This window comes from Aquarana catesbeiana, linkage group LG05 (assembly GCF_042186555.1).
Source record: "Aquarana catesbeiana isolate 2022-GZ linkage group LG05, ASM4218655v1, whole genome shotgun sequence".
Lineage (NCBI taxonomy): Eukaryota > Metazoa > Chordata > Amphibia > Anura > Ranidae > Aquarana > Aquarana catesbeiana.
Window position 1 is genome coordinate 241,083,546 of NC_133328.1, and position 22,182 is coordinate 241,105,727.

Consider the following 22,182-nt stretch of genomic DNA (forward strand, 5'->3'; position numbering starts at 1 on the left):
AAGCCACCTTTTAGTCGCTTCTCTGTCTGTGGACAGATGGTAGTGCCTGCCCCCTGGAGGGTGACCCCCTGGTTTCCTGTCCTACCACTCGCATACTTTCCTCCCCAACCCTTCTTGCCCATCCCACCCTCTCTTTTAAACTGGCTACTCCCTTTACCGAGGAATTTAATGAACATTTGTCCTGTATGGGATAATAAATATGCTTTTGTTACACTTGGACTTGAGTTATCTCCTGAAGTTAGATTGTATTTCTCCGCTATCCTTTTCTTGTGTTATATGTGCTTATTATATGGCAAGTTTAGATTATTTGCTAGGCTAGATTTAACACTGACATCAGGGATGCCTAGCTAGTCCTATGGTGCAGATTTACCAGTTATGTTGCTGCAGTGGAAAGCCTTGGTTTGCTTTTCTTTTTGATTGGTTCTACATTCTGTAAGACTATTCCTTCTGTTTATCTATGTTGGCTCCTTGTAAAATTGACACAATAGTTATGGCTTCTACGAGTAATGTCTTTTGGCTATGGTCTACCAAGTTCTTGTTCAATCCTAAGTACCATGTATAGCGATCAATAAAAACTAAGAGGATAAAAATTTAAAAAGTTTTTTTTTTTTTTTTACATACTGTCACCAGAGCAAGGGCAGTGTCAGTACGGTGACACTGTACTGCTGTGACAGTGATAATGTAGAATGACTGGCTGCTATGACAGGCGGGCGTACGGGGCGTTTTCTTTTAAAGGTTTTATTGCTATATATAAACAAGGCAACTATATGCATATCACAAAACTGGATAAATATAGATATAGATATAGATATATATAAAACATCTCACATAAGACAGCAACAGAATCACGGTTTCTGATTGCCAGCACACCAAACCAATGCAGCCAACAACAATGTTCCTAATCACTGCTACACCAGTGCAGTGTTGCCTTTGCCCAAGCTAAATCTGGCCTGTTTGACTGTTGCCTGGATCAATTCTTTGCCTGTTTGCAGAACAAATATTTCTGCCTGCCACCTAAACTGACCCATCTGCATGTTCAACTATGTTTCTGCAAGATGCCAACCCCTGCGTACAGTTGCACTCCTGCAACCACATGCATTCTTTTGCATTTCCTTTCTTCATCCTCCTGTACTTCCAGGGCAGTGAACATGGCATTCCTGGGGGAAGTCAAGTAGGCTAGGCTTGTTTGGCTTATAGGATCTGGGACTGCTGTAGATGATGCTACACTAAGCTACTGTATATTCTCTGGCCACTTGTACAGAGGCAACCATTACAGTACATTGGTTTTGATACAACAGGCTGATTTGTGTGATACACAAGATACAATGTGCAATACATAATCAGTCTAGCCAGTGAAAAAAAGACACAAACCTGGTATCTTCATACTCTAAAAGAGTAGTACAATGTTTTGGGTTGTAATTCTAAGTATGCCCATACTGTGAGAAATATTTTTTATTAAATTAACTGTTAAAAAAAAAAAAAAAAAAAAAGAAGAAGAATTTCTTCATTTTCTTTCTGAATTTTACAAAAACTTGTGGTAAGAAATGATGTCTTTAACCCCTTTCCGCCAAGCAGATGTGCGTACTCGGCTTTTAGGAGTTATACCGGGATGATGCCCTGCCCGCAGCTGCAGGCATCATCCCGGTACTGTTTTTTAGAGCCGGCGATCGGCTTTCCAGACATAACAACCAATGCAGCTAAAAGCCGCTCGGCTGTTATACCGGAGGAGCAGGAGGGGACGTCCCCCCTCCCGCCGGGCCTCCCGTTCCACCGCATATGTAAACGGTGTAAACTCTAACCTGGTAACCGTAAAAAAAAAATTTTAAGCGTCGCCTATGGAGATTTTTAGGTACCGTAGTTTGTCGCTATTCCACAAGTGCATGCAATTATAAAGCGTGACATGTTTGGTATCTATTTACGCGGCGTAAGATCATCTTTCACATTATACAAAAAAAATTGGGCTAACTTTACTGTTTGTTTTTTTTTTTAATTCATGAAAGTGTCCCTTTTCCCAAAAAGTTGTGTTTAAAACACCGCTGCACAAATACCGTGTGACATAAAATATTGCAACAATCGCCATTTTATTTTCTAAATTCTCTGCTAAAAAAATATATATAATATTTGGGGGCTCTAAGTAATTTTCTAGCAAAAAATTCGGATTTTAACTTGTAGACACCAAATGTCAAAAATAGGCTTAGTTATTAAAGGGTTAAAAGACTTACCAGATCTCTTAAGAATACCTTGGGGAGATTTACTCTCCAAAATGTGGTTATTTTGTGGGTGTTTCTACTGTCCTGGTGCCCCAGGGCCTCCAAAAATGTGATAGATAGTCAGGAAATTAGATGCATAATTGATGCACCTGGAATGTCTGTGGATTTTGGGCCTCTCTATGTGGCTAGGCTGTCAAAAAGTCTTACATGTGGTATTGCCACACTCGTAAACAGTAGCAGAATTTGTTTTGGGGTGCAGATGATGTGTGTTAGAAATATCCTAATAACTGGCAACTTTGTGTAAAAAAAAAAAAAAAAAGTTACATTTGCAAAAGACTTACTATGCATTTTGGAAAATAATTTAGAGTGTTTGCTTTTCAAAATGGGGCCAGTTTAAGGGTGTTTCTACTGTCCTGGTGCTCCAGGGCCTCAAAACATGTGACAGGCAGTCAGGAAATTAGATGCGTAATTAATGCTCCTTGAAAGCCCAGAAGGTGCTCTTTGGATTTTGGGTCTTTTTTGTTGCTAGGCTGTGAAAAAATCTCACATATGTGGTATTGCCATACTCAGGAGGCATATCAGAATGTGTTTGGGGGGTGTGATTCCAAGTATGCCTATGACGTGTGTTAGAAATATCTGTTTAATTGATAACTTTGTCTAAAAAAAATACATATTTTTTTCAAATTCTAAATATGCCTATTCTGTGTGTGAGAAATAACTTGTTAAAATCACAACTTTGTGAAAAAAAAAAAAACTAATTTTAATTTTGTAATTTTCCAAAAAACTGACAAAAAAAAAAAAAATTACAACTTCAGAAAACTCACTTTGTTTTATACTAAGTACCTTGGACTGTCTACTTTCCAAAAAGGGTTCAATTGGGGGTATTTGTAGTGTCCTGGAATTTTAGGGCTATATTTTGGACTAAATTTATAAAGAATGATTATTTATTTGCAACATTTCATAAACAAACTTTTTTTCTTGCTATATACTGTAAATGAAAAAAACATTTTGGAAAAAAAAACAGAAATGAATAACTACCATCAAAAGAAAAAACTCTGAGCGCTGAAAACTAAATATGGCTTGGGCAAGAAGGGGGCGAAAGTGTCCAGTCCTGAGGTTGTCAAGGAGCAACAAGGGAATCAAACCAAGTTAAGATGCCAGGGGACACCTTGCACAAAGGCTTCTACTAAAGTATGGGATACTATAGGTCTCAGATATAAAATGGCCAAGTCGAAGATCTGCCCCTTGATTTAAAAACCAGAGACTCTCTCACATCAGACTGGAAAAAAAGATACTTTGTGGAAGTCTAATATCTGGCCTTTAAGAGGGTAGGGGTGACAGAATTAGAAACACCCCCATCACCCAGGACTTGGGCTTCAACAGCTGTCAAAGCCTGCGACTGCAAAGCTGGAAAGAAGATGGGACCCATCAAATGTAAATCTGACTAATCCAATGTCTGCATACCATGTTTTTCTTGGCCAAGCAAAGGAAGGCATCATAGAAAACGGAGTACTCACCGGGTAACTACCTGATACTCCTGAGGATCCCTGGTTTGGGACACAAAACTGTCCAGTTTGTTTTTGAAGAGACAGATGGAGCTTTATTTTGGTGGTATTTAATTACCACTGGGTTTTCTATTTTTTTGCTAAACGAAAAAAAAAAGTTTTCTTCTTAGTTTGTGATAACATTTTGTAAATAAGTAATTTTTCTCCTTCATGGGTGTGCGCTGATGAGGCTGCACTGATGGGCACTGATGAGGAGGCACTAATATGTAGCACAGGTGGGCACTGATAGATGGCATTGATGGGCACTGACAGGTATCACTGATAGGTACTGAAAGGCATCAGCAGTGGGCACTAAATAGCAGCACTGGTGGGCACTGATTGGCAACACTGATCATCAGGACACTGATGATCAGTGCCCCGATTGTCAGTGCAGATGTCCCCGCTGAGGAATGCCGCTTACCGGCTCTCTTCATGTGCTGCCAACATGAGGAGAGGAATGGTGATAACTGACATTTCCTGTTTACACTGTGATTAGGTGTGATTGTACATAGCCGTTCACATGGTAAAGAGCCTACGTCATAAGCTCTTTATCGTGATCATGCACACGAGGGACATGGCATACCACCAATCGCCACACTGTGCGCCCCCTCCCAGATTCACATGCGCAACACGAATAGGAGGACGTCACATATGACGTCCTCCCAGAACGAGTGCTCCCGCCCATCCGTCATTTCACTATATGGCAGGCGGGACGCAGTTAATATTGTCACACAGAGCTGCATACTATTCAAACTTCGTTTGGAATTATTGTTGGTATATTTATTGGGTTGATTTATTGTAGCAGGAGTGCAAGAATTTGAGATATTCTTTGTTTTTTTTTTATCATCACTCAAATTTTTTTAACACACGTTTAATCTCTTGTTTGTACATCTTTGTATGAATTAAACAGGAGGTTGTGCTAGAAGTGTGAGATGTTTTTGGATTAAAAAGCACCGTAAGAATTGCGAAGTAGAGGTATATATTTCATTTTTCGTATTAGTCTAAGACAGAACTTAAAAATCGGAAAGGCTGTTCTTACTGATCTTAAAATAGAATATCTTGACCTACAGAAGAGGAAGAATTGGACTCTCTCTGCTTGTGTTTTTGCAGTTCAGGGGGAATGCAATATTCCAGCCTCTAAACACACACATTATTGGTATACATTAATTTATATTCTAAGATGTAAGTATACCCTAAAAGTTATCCTCAGCCTAGTGGCAAAGCTTAAGGCAGGGGCATGCCTAATTTCCTGGATGTCGAAACTTAACACCTGACCATGGAAAAAAAAAAAAAAAAATAATAAAATAAAAATATATCAAAAGAAGATACAGCAAACGTGAAATCACTTCCACTGCCTCAATGTGCAGGTGGTATGCAGTTAATTTCTCGTCTGACTCAAAAGGTGTCAAAACTCTTTTACTGAACATCAGTTAGCCCTCTATAACAAATTCTAGAACAAGTTAAAAGGTGAATACATACTAAAGGGCTGGTTTACGGGTAACACTCCTTTTTGTCTTTGCTTTTTTATGTGCTGGTTTCTAAAAGTCAAACTTAAGCGACAGCTCTGTTTCTTTTTCTAGTCAATAACTGTCACTTACAACCAGGTCTTTCTCGTCATCTATGCCCTTGAGTGAAACAGTTAAAAAATAATAATAATAATATATCCTGTAATATAACATTGTTGTGGGACTAGTGAAAGCCTGGGGGAAAAAAACTGAACTTTTTTCAAAGCCATTACTTGTTTTTTTCCGGAACAATCAAAAAAAAAAGTGTGAAATATGTTCTTTTACAATGATAAATAATCTACAGTATCTATGACATGTATTCAAACTATATAACATGAAGACCTTAATGAAAGATTTCTGAAGACTTTATATATAGTCCTATATATAAAGTTCTATCTGCTGAAGACAAGCAAATTCTGGAATACTGTTCAAATGACACTAATTCTCAATGCAGTTCTCAAACGAGAAATATGCATTTCTGCCACTAGGGGGCACTGCAGGGGAAAGGGTCCAGTTTAGTTTGCTTGTGGGCTCCATCTTGTACCTCCTAGTTGGGTGATTGTTGGAATACAGTAGATGATAGTTTCGGTCCTCTCAGGCCTTCATTGACAGGTAAGGTAAATTTGTGTGACAAATTTCTGCTGACAACAAAGCTGCAATTTACAAATACTGTGAGAAGAAATATGCTTTTTCAAATGCTACAAGGTTGAGAAAATGCATCCTGGTATGCCAGAGGTGCCTTAAAGGGGTTGTAAACCCTTTTATTTTTTTTTTTTAAATAACAAACATGTCATACTTACCTCCACTGTGCAGTTTGTTTTGCACAGAGTGGCCCCAAACCTCCACTTCTGGGGTCCCATGGCGGCGCTGGTGGCTCCTCGCCGCATCAAGTGTCCACGTTGGAGAATCGCTCTCCTTTGTGGACACCCGTACGGGCGCGTTCCCCGAGTCCCGCATCTGTGTCCATTTACACAGAAAGCAGGACTCGGCATTGTTATTCCATTTGCAATAAAAAATAACATTTTAAAAATATCAAGTTTAGTTTATTTACTGAATAAGCGGTATTTCAAGCTTAATACTTTTATATACACTGCACTTCACATTCCCAGGGTTACAAAATGACTATTGCATACTTTTTTTCCCGGAAAAAAAAAATGGTTTACATCTCTGGGTGCAATATGTCTTGGCTGAAAATTCCAATGCAGTACCACCGCATTGATAAAGCAAAATGCCTTATCTCCTATGTGCCCAGCACACACCATTGCATTGTGGTGGTGCATGGGCACAGTGCACTGTAAAAAAAAAAAAAAAAAAAAAAAAAAAAAAAAAAAAAGAAGAAAGAAGGATGACTGCGTGCAGTTCTTTTTTTAGAGCAGCGTGAGGCAATCCACTGCCTCACACTTTGTGGCTGACAAATGAACTTTTTTGAGAGGTCTGTGTGACATCTCAAAGTTTTTGTTTTGAACAAACACAAGAAAAAGGGTAATGCGCAGAGCACAGAACATCATCACTGCACTGATTTTGGCCCCACCGCACACCAGCTGCTGCGAACCAGCCCTAAGGCTGGATTCACACCTATGCAGTTTTAGTGCTTTTTGCATTTTGCAGATTTGCAATACAGTCCATTTAACATGATTTCCTATGGAACACGTTCTGTAGTGCAAATCTGCAAAATGCACTAAAAATGCATAGGTGTGAATCCAGCCTAAATGATATACTGGGACTTCCAAAATTTAAAACAGTTGCATGCCTTTTCCAACACCTCAGTTCTTGGTGCCATAATGAAGTAATTCAGACATTATAATTTGAAATTAAAAAAAAAAAAAAAAACACACATTACCTTTGTCCATCCGGAAAATGTAATAAATGTATCCTGAGGCAAGTCTGGAATGCCACTGGGAATAAGAAAACTGCCTTTGTAAAATGTTGGTGATGTACTATTTGATGTGTTCAGAGAGGTTTCCAGCAAATATCCACTTTTTACTGGACTGTCTATATCTAAGGGATACATTGTCCAGTTAGCCAGAATTTTTCCATCAAGAGTCAGGTTAGTAAGCAAACCCTAAAAAGAAAAATCACAAACAAACAATGTAGTTAAGCAAAAGATATCTCCAATAAATATAAATATTATATATATATATATATATATATATGGGGCGGCACAGTGGTGTAGTCGGTAGCACTCTCGCCTAGCAGTAAGAAGGCACACTACCTGCCTGGAGTTTGCATGTTCTCCCTGTGCCTGCGTGGGTTTCCTCTGGGTACTCCGGTTTCCTCCCACACTCCAAAGACATGCTGGTAGGTTAATTGGATCCTGTCTAAATTGTCCCTAGTATTTATGAATGTGAGCTAGGGACCTTAGATTGTAAGCTCCTTGAGGGTAGGGACTGATGTGAATGTACATGTAAAGCGCTGCGTAAATTGATGGCGCTATATAAGTACCAGAATTTATATTATATATAATATATATATATATATATATATATATATATATACACACACACACACACACACACACACACACACACACACATTTGTGATCATTAGTTTACATACCCTGGCAGAATTTATTATTTCTTGCCCATTTTTCTGAGAATATGAATGATAGCATAAAAACTTTTCTTTCACTCATGGTTAGTGTTTGGCTAAAGCCATTTATTATCAATCAACTGTGCTTACTCTTTTTAAATCATAATGGCAATAGAAAATACCCAGATGACCCTGATCAAAAGTTTACATACCCCAGTTCTTAATACCATGTATTGCCTCCTTTACCATCAATGACAGCTTGAAGTCTTTTGTGGTATTTGTGGATGAGGCTCTTTATCTTCTTAGATGGTAAAGCTGCCCATTCCTCTTGGCAAAAAGCCTCCAGTTCCTGTAAATTCTTGGGCTGTCTTGCATGAACTGCATGTTTGAGATCTTCCCAGAGTGGCTCAATGATATTGAGGTCAGGAGACTGAGATGGCCACTCCAGAATCTTTACTTTATTCTGCTGTAGCCAATGACAGGTCAACTTGGCCTTGTGTTTTGGATCATCGCCTTGTTAATGTCCAAGTAAGTCCCATGCACAGCTTCCTGGCTGATGAATGCAAATGTTCCTACAATATTTCTTGATAACAAGTTAATCAAAATAATCTTGCCATCAATTTTGACCAAATTTTCTGTGCCTTTGTCGCTCACACATCAGCGATCCACCTCAATGTTCCACAGTAGGAATGGTGTACCGTTAATTGTAGGCCTTGTTGACTCCTCTCCAAATGAAGCATTTATGGCTGTGGCCAAATAGCTCAGTTTTGGTGTCATCACTCCAAATGACTTTGTGCCAGAAGGTTTGAGGCTTGTCTCTGTGCTGTTTGGCATATTGTAAGTGGGATATTTTGTGGCATTTGCGTAGTATTGGCTTTCTTCTGATGACTCGACCATGCAGCCCATCTTTCTTTAAGTGCCTCCTTATTATGCATCTTGAAACAGCCACACCACGTTTTCAGAGAGTCCTGTATTTCACCTGAGGTTATCTGTGGGGTTTTCTTTTGCATCCCGAAAAATTTTCCTGGCAGTTGTGGCTGATGTTTTAGTTGGTCTACCTGACCATGGTTTGGTTTCAACCCCTCATTTTCCACTTCTTGATTAGAGTTTGAACACTGTTGATTGGCATTCCCAATTCCTTGGATATCTTTTTATATCCCTTTCCTGTTTTATACAGTTCAACTACCTTTTCCCACAGACCTTTGACATCTCTTTTGCTTTCCCCATGACTCAGAATCCAGAAACGTCAGTGCAGCACAGGATGAAAGATGCAAGGGTCTGTCAGGAGTCCAGAAACTCATTGACGTTTTATACACACACACTAATTACGAGCAAACAGATCACAGGTAAGGATTTCCCTTTCTGTTAACATGTGTGCATGTTATCAGGACAAAATCACCAGGGTATGTGAACTTTTGATCAAGGTAATTTGGGTAGTTTGTTGTGATTAGGATTTAAAAAGAGTGAACACAGTTGATTGATAATAAATGGCTTCAGCCAAACACTAACCATGAGTGAAAGAAAAGTTTTTGTGTTATTCATATTCTCTGAAAAATGGCAAAAAAAAAAAAAAATCAAATTCTGCCAGGGTATGTAAACTTATGAGCACAACTGTAAATATATATCTAAATATATATTTCCACTGCTCCAAAAAAAATGAAAGGGGCACTTTTTAATCAGAGTATAGCATCAAGTCAATTAAACTCCTGGAATATTGATCTGGTCAGTGAAGTAGCAGAGGGGGTTGTTGATCAGTTTCAGCTGCTTTGGTGTTAATGAAATTAACAGGTGCACTAGATGGGCAACAGTGAGATGACCTCCAAAACAGGACTGGTTTTACAGGTGGAGGCCACTGACATTTTTTCCCTACTCATCTTTTCTGATTTTTTTTCACTAGTTTTGCATTTAGCTAGGGTCAGTGTCACTGGTAGCATGAGGCGATACCTGGACCCTATAGAGGTTGCACAGGCAGTCCAACTCCTCCAGGATGGCACATCAATACCTGCCATAGCCAGAAGGTTTGCTGTGTCTCCCAGCAGTCTCAAGAGTATGAAGGAGATTCCAGGAGACAGGCTGTTACTAGGAGAGCTGGACAGGGCTGTAGAAGGTCCTTAACCCATCAGCAGCACTGGTATACGTTCCTTTGTGCAACGGGGGAACAGGATGAACACTGCCAGAGCCCTACAAAATGACCCCCAGCAGACCACTGGCATGAACGTCTCTGACCAGACAATCAGAAACCTACTTCATGAGGGTAGTCTGAGGGCATGACGTCCTCTATTGGGCCCTGTGCTCACTGCCCGGCAGTGTGGAGCTTGATTGGCATTTGCCATTGAACACCAGAATTGGCAGGTCCGCCACTTGCACCCTGTGCTTTTCACAGATGAGAGCAGGTTCACCCTAAGCATGTGAAAGATGTGAAAGGGTCTGGAGAAGCCGCAAAGAATGTTATGCTGCCTGTAACATTGTTCAACATGACCGGTTTGGTGGTGGGTCGGTGATGGTCTGGGGAGGCATATCCATGGAGGGACGCAAAGACCTCTACAGGCTAGATAATGGCACCTTGACTGCCATTAGGTATCGGGATGAAATTCTTGGACCCATTGTCAGACCCTACACTGGTGCAATGGCTCCTGGGTTCCTCCTGGTGCACGATAATGCCCGGCCTCATGTGGCGAGAGTATGCAGCCAGTTCCTGGAGGATGAAGTAATTGATATCCGTGAATGGCCCCCACGCTCGCCTTACCTAAATCCAGTGGAAAACCTCTGGAACATAATTTTTCGATCCATCCGACGCCTCCAGGTTGCACCTCAGTCAATATATATATCTATATACACACATACACACACACATACATACACCAGTGAGCTGAGTCTACGCCAGATATGCAGTTTAAGGGCTTTTTTGGCCCATGTTTATTAAGGTAAACTGGTGACTCGCGCTTAACAAACTACAATGTGTATAGCTGAAAAGTAATCCAAACCTTACTTTAAACCAAATGCAAAAAGACATATGATGATATATGACAAACTGCAATGTACAAAACTGAAAAAGTGATCAAACCTCCCTTTAAACCAAATGCAAAAAGACATATAATAATATATCAAAAAAAGGGGGGTGCAGAAAAATAAATATATAGGCATAAAAAGCTGCAGTGTACGATACAAACAATTAAAAAATATTGAAAAATAGTCCATATACAAAAACACCCAAGTGTGATGTAACAATCCAAGAAAGGTCCAATTATATAAGATCATAGGTGTATGGGTCCACCACCATAAATAGAGTGCCTGGCCGCTTACCAGAAACCCATGACCCCCCCGTTACAGAGGGTCTAAATGGGCTGTTAAATCCTGCTACTCTGGATCACCAAGGAGTCAAGATGGGAGCTGGAATGGGACATCAAGAACTGTAGTGCAGATGGATGGGTCCACAGGGAAAAAGGCTTAGCCCTCAGCAGAGTGGTATCATCATAAAAGAGAAAAAAGGAGGGCTCTGATAGTGTACAATCCGACGGTTTTATTAAAAAATATAGTAAACACTCACATGTAAATTAGGAAAAACATCCTCTGAAGAAGAACAGTCTGTGGCACCGGCCGGATGCTCACAGACGGCCCGTCCTGCTGGAGTTGCAATGACAGTGGGAGGTGACGCAATGACACCGCTCAGCCCTACGCTGCGTTTCGTAAAAGAATTAAGTCTTCCAGGGGCACGGGCGGCACATCATGTCACCTCCCTTAAATAATAAACAGTGGAACAACAAGCCTCGCTCTGGGTTCTTCCTACATCGGATTTCCGCAGTAGCCTGGAATGCAATTGGCAAAATACATATGTGCATGCGCGCCCTAAGTCCTGACCTGCATCACATGATGCTACGTCAGGCAGCTAGCTAGATGAACCCTGAACGAAAGTCGCGGCCGCTCTAGTGCGCATGGGCACCCGAGGCCGCAGCAATGAAATCCGGAACAAAAGTCGCGGCCGCTCTAGTGCGCATGGTCACCCGAGGCCGCAGCAATAAATGGAATATAGACACCAGCCACTCAGAGGGTCTATCATACTTGCGTATTGTACCTGGTCCCATCGAAATGGTCCATTGCCTCGATGGAATCACGTTCCACATCGGGACGGATGAAATAAATCTATGCCAAAACACAAAGTTGACTGTCCGCCCGACCCAAGTCGTGACACACATGAATTAAACATGAAAATGGGGCCTAAGGGGACATTAAAATTTTTTTTTTTTTTTTTTTTATTTTATTATAATTTATGCGACCATTACTTGGGCCAAATCTAGTTCCTATCAGTTTCCTAGGGCTTTATTCAATATATTTGTATATTCTTTATACACATTTTATATATTTATACATGTATCCACATGTACATCTATTATTTTAAATTTTGCGTGTAATTCCTAGGATGGCCACCAGGGGTCTCCCTTTTAATGTCCCCTTAGGCCCCCTTTTCATGTTTAATTCATGTGTGTCACGACTTGGGTCGGGTGGACAGTCAACTTTGTGTTTTGGCATAGATTTATTTCATCCGTCCCGATGTGGACACACACTATTTTGATGGAACGTGATTCCATCGAGGCAATGGACCATTTCGATGGGACCAGGTACAATACGCAAGTATGACAGACCCTCTATGAGTGGCTGGTGTCTATATTCCATTTATTGCTGCGGCCTCGGATGCCCATGCGCACTAGAGCGGCCGCGACTTTTGTTCCGGGTTCCATTCCATTTCATTGCTGCGGCCTCGGGTGCCCATGCGCACTAGAGCGGCCGAGACTTTCGTTCCGGGTTCATCTAGCTAGCTGCCTGACGTAGCATCATGTGATGCAGGTCAGGACTTAGGGCGCGCATGCGCATATGTATTTTGCCAATTGCGTTCCAGGCTAATGCGGAAGTCTGATGTAGGAAGAACCCAGAGCGAGGCTTGTTGTTCCACTGTTTATTATTTAAGGGAGGTGACGTGATGTGCCGCCCGTGCCCCTGGAAGATGCAGGTCAGGACTTAGGGCGCGCATGCGCATATGTATTTTGCCAATTGCGTTCCAGGCTAATGCGGAAGTCCGGTGTAGGAAGAACCCAGAGCGAGGCTTGTTGTTCCACTGTTTATTATTTAAGGGAGGTGACGTGATGTGCCGCCCGTGCCCCTGGAAGACTTAATTCTTTTATGAAACGCAGCGTAGGGCTGAGCGGTGTCATCGCGTCACCTCCCACTGTCGTTGCAACTCCAGCAGGGCGAGCCGTCTGTGAGCATCCTGCCGGTGCCACAGACTGTTCTTCTTCAGAGGATGTTTTTCCTAATTTACATGTGAGTGTTTACTATATTTTTTAATAAAACCGTTGGATTTTACACTATCGGAGCCCTCCTTTTTTCTCTTTTATGATGATACCACTCTGCTGAGGGCTAAGCCTTTTTCCCTGTGGACCCATCCATCTGCACTACAGTTCTTGATGTCCCATTCCAGCTCCCATCTTGACTCCTTGGTGATCCCGAGTAGCAGGATTTAACAGCCCATTTAGACCCTCTGTAACGGGGGGTCATGGGTTTCTGGTAAGCGGCCAGGCACTCTATTTATGGTGGTGGACCCATACACCTATGATCTTATATAATTGGACCTTTCTTGGATTGTTACATCACACTTGGGTGTTTTTTTGTATATGGACTATTTTTTCAATATTTTTTAATTGTTTGTATCGTACACTGCAGCTTTTTATGCCTATATATTTATTTTTCTGCACCCCCCTTTTTTTGATATATTATTATATGTCTTTTTGCATTTGGTTTAAAGTAAGGTTTGGATTACTTTCCAGCTATACACATTGTAGTTTGTTAAGCGCGAGTCACCAGTTTACCATATTTTACGTTGTGTCACATATAGGATTTCGCAGCATATGTTCTTTATTATTCACTTTTTTGATGCGCAGTTATTTTTTCACGTTTCCATGTTTATTAAGGAAAGACAGTCTATCCAGGATTACCACGCAGGGGTAAAGCAATAATGAAATAAATGGAAAATACCAAACCACCTGGCTCTCTGGTCAGCCCTGCTGTTCAGGCTTTGACCTCGGTTCTCTTGAAACCCTGTAACTTTGAACCTGTTTGGTACCCACACTGTACGTCTGGTGATACTCTCTCTTACAGCTTCCTGGCTTACGTTATTGCCACACGGCTGCTTCAGGCCTGTAGCCTAGGCCTTAGGTCTGCTCCTTAGAACAAAAGGGTTTCCTTGCGGTAACCGCTCTCCTAGCTTACTCCTGATCAGCGCCTTGCTGCTCTGTCACAAAGTACATCTACCTCCTGCAGACATGCATGCTCTGGCTGCACCCATGCAGTCACTGACTCCTGCAGAGGAATGGGAGTCCACCTGACTCCCATGCACAGATTTCCTGTCTGTTGGGTGGGGCCCTGAGCCATAGCCAGGTCACAACTAAATAGCCCGGCACACAGCTGTGCAATTAGCGTGCCTTTCTCTCCAAAATCTGGTGTAAACCAGCAACATCCCAAGTAGCACAGGGTCCCAATGCCACATATCCTCCCCCTTGTTTCGAACAGGGGGGAGGAACACATCATATAAACCCATCACTATGAATGGGACACCTCTGTGCCAGCCATTAGCTGCGTAGGCCCATTTCTTTTTCCAGGTATGTTTCCACCAGCACTTCACCTTGGCACCTCTGTGCCAAATATCAGCAGCAGTCGTCCTAATATGCCTAACCTTTTTTCTAAAGGGGCACTCCACCCACATCTTCCGGGTGTGCTTCCACCAGTACTTCTTCCTGAACCATGGGCAACCTCTCTATCCCTTCTACCTTCTGGCCACGGGATCCTCCCTTTCTTTTTTCTCCCATAGACCTACTCTCCCGGGACTGTTGGGGACCCACTTCCATGAAACCTGTCAGGGACCGACCCCTCTTACTACCTGACGCAACACTGACCAACAACATCCATTTCCCAGGTTCACTAAGCCCTGTGTGGTTACCCTTGGCAACCAAACCATCTGAGATAAACACCACATCCTTCTGTTTAACCTCAATAGCAATGTTCCACAAGGGGTTATTCAACTCAATATTATCATTGTCATCAGGACTTCTTGTCACCTTGTTTGCTAGGACAGTGTCTATGGAGGGACCATCTACAGGCAGGCAGTTATTCTCTATGGGACGTTTCCGCAGTTTCACATTGCCCCCTGTTGTCCAACACCTCCATAGTGACTGTCCTACCAACCTACATTTTTCACCACATTTTTCCACACAAATCTCTTTAACCATTTCTGTGTGCATTGGTACCTCAACCTGCACCTCCCTGCGAGTGATGGATTGAATTCCCACTACTGCTCCGTCTTTTCCGGGCCCTTTCTTTACATGAGGTCCAGCGGGTGAGACAGCACACTCGCCATGTACCAACCACTGCTCAGCTGCACCTCGGACCGCACCAGCGGGAATGCACCTCATCGCACCAGCACACGGAGAGACTTTCACTATGTCTATCATTTCTGATTCCTCTAGCAGTTCCCCTGAGCCCCTTCCACACACAACTGCCGCTGGAAGCACTCTCGAAGATAACTGACACCACTTTCCACAAAATTAACCAACATTGCAGTAACCAATTTTTATCAACATTGCTTAACATCGCCTGTACCACCTGTCTCCACTGCTTGGTACTACGCAGTACCAGGTCGCCCATCTGCGGTGGATACATGCAGATGTACAGCGGAAAGATTTTCACCAATTCCAACATCTCAGTTATTTCTAGACATGTCACATCTAAACACAGAACTCTAGGGACTTTTCCCTTACTAACGACGTGGAGGGGCTCATTTGCTAAGGCTTGAGAGGCAGAGACACTCAAAGAGACCTCCACCTCAGAGGCAACTGACAAAACTTGCAGCTCCCCATGAGCATTTCAGCAACACTGAGCCCTTCCAAGTCTTTATCCATTATCTCACCATCCTGACACTCAACATTACTCATCTCTTTTGCTGGACAAAACCTCTGCTATGTATGCGCCCTTGTGAGATTTTTCCAACTGGAGAGGGTTAACTTCTGCAAAAGCCAACGCACCTGTGTCTACTGGCCCTGCAGCCTCTCAATTTGTCACAGCAGCAATAGTGTCCACCTTACTATTACCTTCAGAAATTGCTTTCCACCATGCTAACACCTTTATTGCGAGACTATCGCAGTCTATCCTGTCTGTGCTCCAGTCACCAGCACTCCGTAGAACTGCATCCTCTGCACATGGAGACACAGGTGGACAGAGTGGTTTAGGAGCAGGCATCCTGAACCAGTCACTGTCAACCACATCAGATTGTGATAATTCATGCTCCATCATTTGAGCTATTTTCCCATTGTGTTCCACCTGAGCAGCATCAGAGCTGTCCTGGAGCCCCGCCGGCTCCAACACAGGGAATCCTCGTGAGATTTCCAGGGACAGCACTGCGGCACTGCCTGTAGTTGCCATGGGAAAACCTTCATCATCAACATTTTCAGAAATACATTCCTCCTTATCATTCCTGACTCTTATAGGCTGTCCCAGCTCATTACCAGCTTGAGCCTGTGGGATATTTATTATATCACTTTTTGTTTTATAAGACACTTTCTCACCCGCCGGGGTGGCTACACAGTCATCCTGGGAGACCTGAAGCTTAGACACCATGAGCTCCTGGGAGGTCTCCAGGGACAACCCCGTTGCACCTGTCATGGTTGCTAGGGGCAATGGCACATATCTCTCAGTGGTCACCCATGACATATACACTTCAGCACTCTGCTGAATCAGTGCTGTCCTTTGCACAGAACCATTTTCCCTTTTAAACACCAACATAGAGGGAAATGTATCACCATTTTCAGAATTGTTAGTACACACTACATCATTAGGTTTAGCTTTAACCCTGGTCTCTCTGCTACAAAGGGCATTGCACGGAGACAATTCCTTAACAGTCCTCAAGCTTGCTGCAGGTTAATCTTCAAACTGTGCTTTGCTACAAGACAGGGTATTAATTTGCATCAAGTCTCCGAAAGCAGATTTTCTCACTGGACTTACTCCCACTTCACAGGGAATAGTCCCATGATCAGTCTCTCTCACATTTGTAACAGTCTTACCATTCCAGTTGACAGGTGTGGAAAGCTTCAATTAAGGATGGTGTCCCTTCTTTGCGTGTTCTCACAAGCTAATGCCCCCACATGGGCACAGGGCAACATTGCATCCTTCTTGGATTTTCCAACATCCCCTGCAGGTCAAATAGGTTTCCTGTTGCCAGGGGTAACAGCAGACCCACACACATACAGTCATACCCCTTGCAGGATGCTGGATACTGTGCCCTCTTCTCTGGGCTGACCACTTCCCCCAAGCAGCCATAACTTGAAACCACTGGTTTATTCTGCTCTCCATCACCCCCTGCAGACTGAACAAAATTTCGTTCACAGTTGCCAGGGGTGACAACAGACACTTTTGCACAAACCTCTTCACTCAGAATTTGAGCAACATCTCAGCTGTAGCTCCTCCTTTCTGCAAACAGACTTTCTCTGGTTGCTATGGGAGACCACATCCTCCCTGCTGAATTTTTCCAGTGCTCTCTAGATTGGATTGCTCCCAGGAAATTGTCATAGTCATCACGGTTATAACAAATCCCACGGTACACCTCTTGGTACTCTTGCATCAGAAAAGGTTGCACCAATTCAGCCCAGCGGATTCTGGGCCACCCTTGGGAGGAAGTAATCATCGCATATTCAGCCAAAAAGTCTCCAACATGTTCAGAAGGCAACATAGGCCGTATGAAATCAGCTGTATGGATTTCTGCTTTGTTGCCATGGGCAACCGCACCCATCTGCTCACTGGCTTGCTTTCCTTTTTCCTTTGCTCCAGTGCGGCCAAGTGCATCTTGCACCAGTCTGGGGCTTGTTCTGTCAGTAACAACCCTTCCAGCCACAGGGTTCTGTCTCTCATCTCAGCAAACATTGCTCCTTTTTGCGACCGCCCCATCTCTGCAGTCAGGCCCACAACACTTTTTAACACAGTTCCTTTTAACACAGGAACATTTGGCTAACTGTCTCTTTAAGACTTGCAATCAGCACACTTTCACATGCAGATTCCACTGGTTCACATTAGCTGTTCCTCACAGAATTGCTGCAAAACACAGTTTCTTGCTACTCACTGTTTTTGGTATGCGAGAATCTGGAATTCTTCCGTCATGCCCACATTCGAACGCCACTTGTGGTATTGGGGGTTATTTAGGTTTAGTGTAGAGCTTACCAGTGAGCTGAGTCTACACCAGATATGCAGTTTAAGGGCTTTTTTTGGCCCATGTTTATTGAAGTAAAAGGAAAAACAGTCCATCCAGGATTCCCACGCAGGGGTTTCTTCCACAAAGCAATAATGAAAAAAATGGAAAATACCAAACCACCTGGCTCTCTGGTCAGCCCTGCTGTTCAGGCTTTGACCTCGGTTCTCTTGAAACCCTGTAACTTTGAACCGTTTGGTACCCACACTGTACGTCTGGTGATACTCTCTCTTACAGCTTCCTGGCTTACGTTATTGCCACACGGCTGCTTCAGGCCTGTAGCCTAGGCCTTAGGTCTGCTCCTTAGAACAAAAGGGATTCCTTGAGGTAAACTCTCTCCTATCTGACTCCTGTTCAGCGCCTTGCTGCTCTGTCACAAAGTACATCTGCCTCCTGCAGACATGCATGCTCTGGCTGCACCCATGCAGTCTCTGACTCATGCAGAGGAATGGGAGTCCACCTGACTCCCATGCACAAACTTCCTTTCCTGTCGCATCATGGCAGCATACACCTATGGGTTGTGGCTCCGCCCCCGCAACCTGATAGGACCGCGTAGCTATTAAAGTCTGAGAGAGCCCCTGCCCCAGCATTCTCCTTTTTTTCCTCACCTGTCAAGGACCGAAAACATGCATCCCTTACCTAAAACATTCGCCCCAGCCAGGTTCTAGCCTCTCCTGGGTGGAAGTCCTATCCTGTACAGCCTCTAAATGAGCTCAATGGAAGGAACCCCACTCTGGTGGTCTCAGGGGTATGTTACAATACATTACAAACCTTAAACAGGTTTATGGATCGCAGCGGTCTCCAGCTCCTTTCTGTGCACCTGTGGGTAACTCCCCTCCTGTCTGTCTCCATAGCTCCAGCTTGTCAGGACATCCCACTTTCCAGCTTCCAAAATGGCGTCGGAGGCCTCAGAGCGCATCTGAGCATGCTCGAGCGTGACGTCATCACCCCGAGATGGCGGCAAGTTTAAAAATGCTGTAATGTCAGCATTTTCTTGTCTCTTCTCTCCTGAGCCTGTAAGGGGGAATTTTGACCGGCAAGATCCTACAGGCCCGGAAAAGAGTATAGGAGGAACTGGAAGAATCCCCAGTCATCATTCCTCAAGCTCCAAAAGTCTAAGACCCCTGCGTCAGGGGAACAAAAGTCTTTTTGAAGGTGCGTCCGCCCAACCAGCTTTAGTGGGGGCCAGACTCATGAGTTTCAAGCAGGTCTGGGCGGATACAATAAAGGACCCATGGACGATAGACACTGTCCAGTTCGGCCACAAATGGAAATTCAAGACACGGGCTCCAAGAGACCAATTCTCTGTAACCAGACTACCTGCATCTCGGGAAAAAAGGATGCTACTGACAAAGTACGTCCAAGACTTGTTACAAAGGAAGCCATAGTGGAAGTTCCAATATCCCAAAGGTCAACGGGATTCTACTCCCCGTTGTTTCTAGTGAAGAAGAAATCGGGGGATCTACGCCCTGTCTTAGATCTAAAGAATCTCAATCGCTCAATCTTAGTCGAGACATTCAAAATGGAGAGCCTCCAGTCAATTCTTCGGGCCATGAATATCGGGGATTGGATGCTTTCCGTCGATTTACAAGACGCCTATCTGCACGTCCCCATTCACATCTCATTCCAAAAATTTCTCCGCTTTGCGGTAGGTCTACATCATTTTCAATTCCGAAGCCTCCCGTTCGGGATCTCCACCGCTCCAAGGACATTCACAAAAATCTTACTGCCAGTAATAGCCTTACTAAGAGAACAAGGATTGAGGGTCCATCATTACCTGGACGACATCCTTTTGCTAGCAGACAATCAGGATTCCCTTCTACTGCATCGATCCATTCTGATTACCACCCTACAAAACTTCGGCTGGATTATAAACTGGGGGAAAAGCAATCTGCAGCCCACTCAGAGAATGATATTCCTGGGGGCGGAACTAGACACCCGTCTCAATACGGTGGAACTTCCGCAGGAAAAAATTCCCAGCCTCATTCAGAAGGCAAGAAAGTTATTAGCCTCTACCACACTACCAGCCCAGGAGTACCTCAGCATACTGGGGTCATTCTCAGCAACCATCCCAATGGTACAATGGGCCCAATGGAACACCAGACCTCTGCAAGCATCATTGTTAAAACAATGGAACGGGGTATCATTGTCTCAGCCGATCATAGTCCAGAAAGAAATAAAACAATCACTCTGGTGGTGGACCAGATTGAACAATCTGAAGAGATGCAGGCATATAGTCCCTCTTCCTCAGGAAATAATCACTTCAGACGCCAGCCTGAAGGGCTGGGGGGCACACTACCGCCATCACGCAGTCCAGGGCCTTTGGACATTCAGAACACAGAACGTGGTTTCAAATATATTGGAGATGAAAGCAGCTTTCCAAGCTCTGTTAGCCTTCAGCCCCCTCCTCAGGGGGAAAGAGGTCCTGCTAAAATTGGACAACAGAGTGGCAGTTGCCTATATCAACAGGCAGGGGGGCACCAGGAGTCGCTCCATGATGCGGGAAGTCCGTCCAGTCTTCGAGTGGGCACAGCTGAACCTGTCGGGATTAACGGCAGCGTATGTCCCAGGAGTCCAAAATCAACTAGCCGACTCTCTAAGTCGGACCTTTGTATCAAACAACGAGTGGGCCTTAAGTCACCAAGCCTTTACCCTCATAACCCAGACCTGGGGGATACCGGATATAGACCTGGCGGCAACACCGGTCAACACGAAATGCCAGAGATATCTAGCCAGAATTCCTTTCCCATCGGCAGAAGGCACGGATTGCCTACAACACGACTGGAACTTCCGTTTGGGGTACATATTTCCGCCAACACCACTCATTCCGAGATTCTTACTCAGACTCAAGAGGTCGAAAGCCACAGTGCTAGCAGTCCTCCCATTTTGGCCGAGACGACCATGGTTTACGACGCTCCTCCAATTGAGCACAGCAGAACCACTGACACTCCCAATGACAGCGGATATACTATCGCAGGGGCAACTCCTTCACCCATTTCCGGAGAGGCTGCATCTAACAGCATGGAGATTGAAAGGACTAGGTTCTTAGTCCAAGGTTGCTCCCAGAAAGTGATAGACACTCTCCTCCAGGCCAGAAAATCCACGACCAATAAAACCTATAAAAGGGTCTGGGAGAGTTTTCTCTTAGTCGCACAACAGCAATCCTGGAACCCGGCATCTCCATCAGTTCCTCAGATCCTCGAGTTTCTCCAGTTAGGTCTAGATAAAGGTCTTAGGTCTAGTACCCTGAAGGTACATGTATCAGCCCTATCCGCTATGACAGGAGTGAAATGGGCTCAAGAACCTCTCATCATCCAATTTCAGAAGGCTTGCCTAAAGCTGAGACCACCTAGGAAACCTTCCTTCCCGACATGGGATCTTTCAGTAGTGTTGGAAGCCTTATCCCATGAGCCATTTTTTCCGTTAGAGAATGTTTCCCTGTGGGACCTAACTCTCAAAGTCACTTTCCTAATAGCAATTACATCAGCTAAAAGGGTATCGGAAATTCAGGCCTTACAGGCTAGGGAACCATACTTGATGTTCTATCCAGACAAAGTAGTCTTAAAACCATCGGATCGCTTCATCCCGAAAGTGTCATCATCTTTCCACTTTAACCAAGAACTATGTCTCCCCACCCTATCCACAGAACAGGGTGATCCACATCCGCTTGACATAAAGTCGAATATCCAGGCCTACCTCCTGGCAATCAGCAATTTAAGGAAGACAGAGGACCTACTGGTCATTCCTCATGGGTTTAGAAGAGGACAAGCAGCAACCTCTCGCACCATCGCAGCATGGTTGGTGAAGATCATTAAGAGAGCTTACGCATCTAACAATGCACGAGTACCTGAGGGCTTAAGGGCACACTCCACAAGGGCAATGGCGACCTCCTGGGCGGCCTACTGCAGGGTATCAGCCGAAACCATCTGCAAAGCAGCCACTTGGTCTTCGAAAACCACTTTTATCTCTCATTATAAAGTGGACTCCGCTAGATTGTCCACGGTAGAATTTGGGAGAGCAATTATTCAGGCTAACTCCTCAATACCTTCTAAATAAAAAACTTATCTTTTGCTCATACCCACCCAGTTTGCGAGTTATTCCCCATAGGTGTA

At 43.8% G+C, this 22,182-nt stretch overlaps 1 protein-coding gene across 2 annotated transcripts in view; it reads right to left on the reverse strand.

Annotated features, from left to right (window-relative positions):
- GLB1 (galactosidase beta 1) overlaps positions 1 to 22,182 on the reverse strand; it is a 156,482-nt gene that overhangs the window by 37,528 nt on the left and 96,772 nt on the right. For both annotated transcript variants that reach the window (XM_073630640.1, XM_073630639.1), the window contains one exon: positions 7,100 to 7,321. In XM_073630640.1, the coding sequence (XP_073486741.1) occupies positions 7,100 to 7,321 (222 nt within the window). The remainder of the gene's footprint in view (positions 1 to 7,099; positions 7,322 to 22,182) is intronic.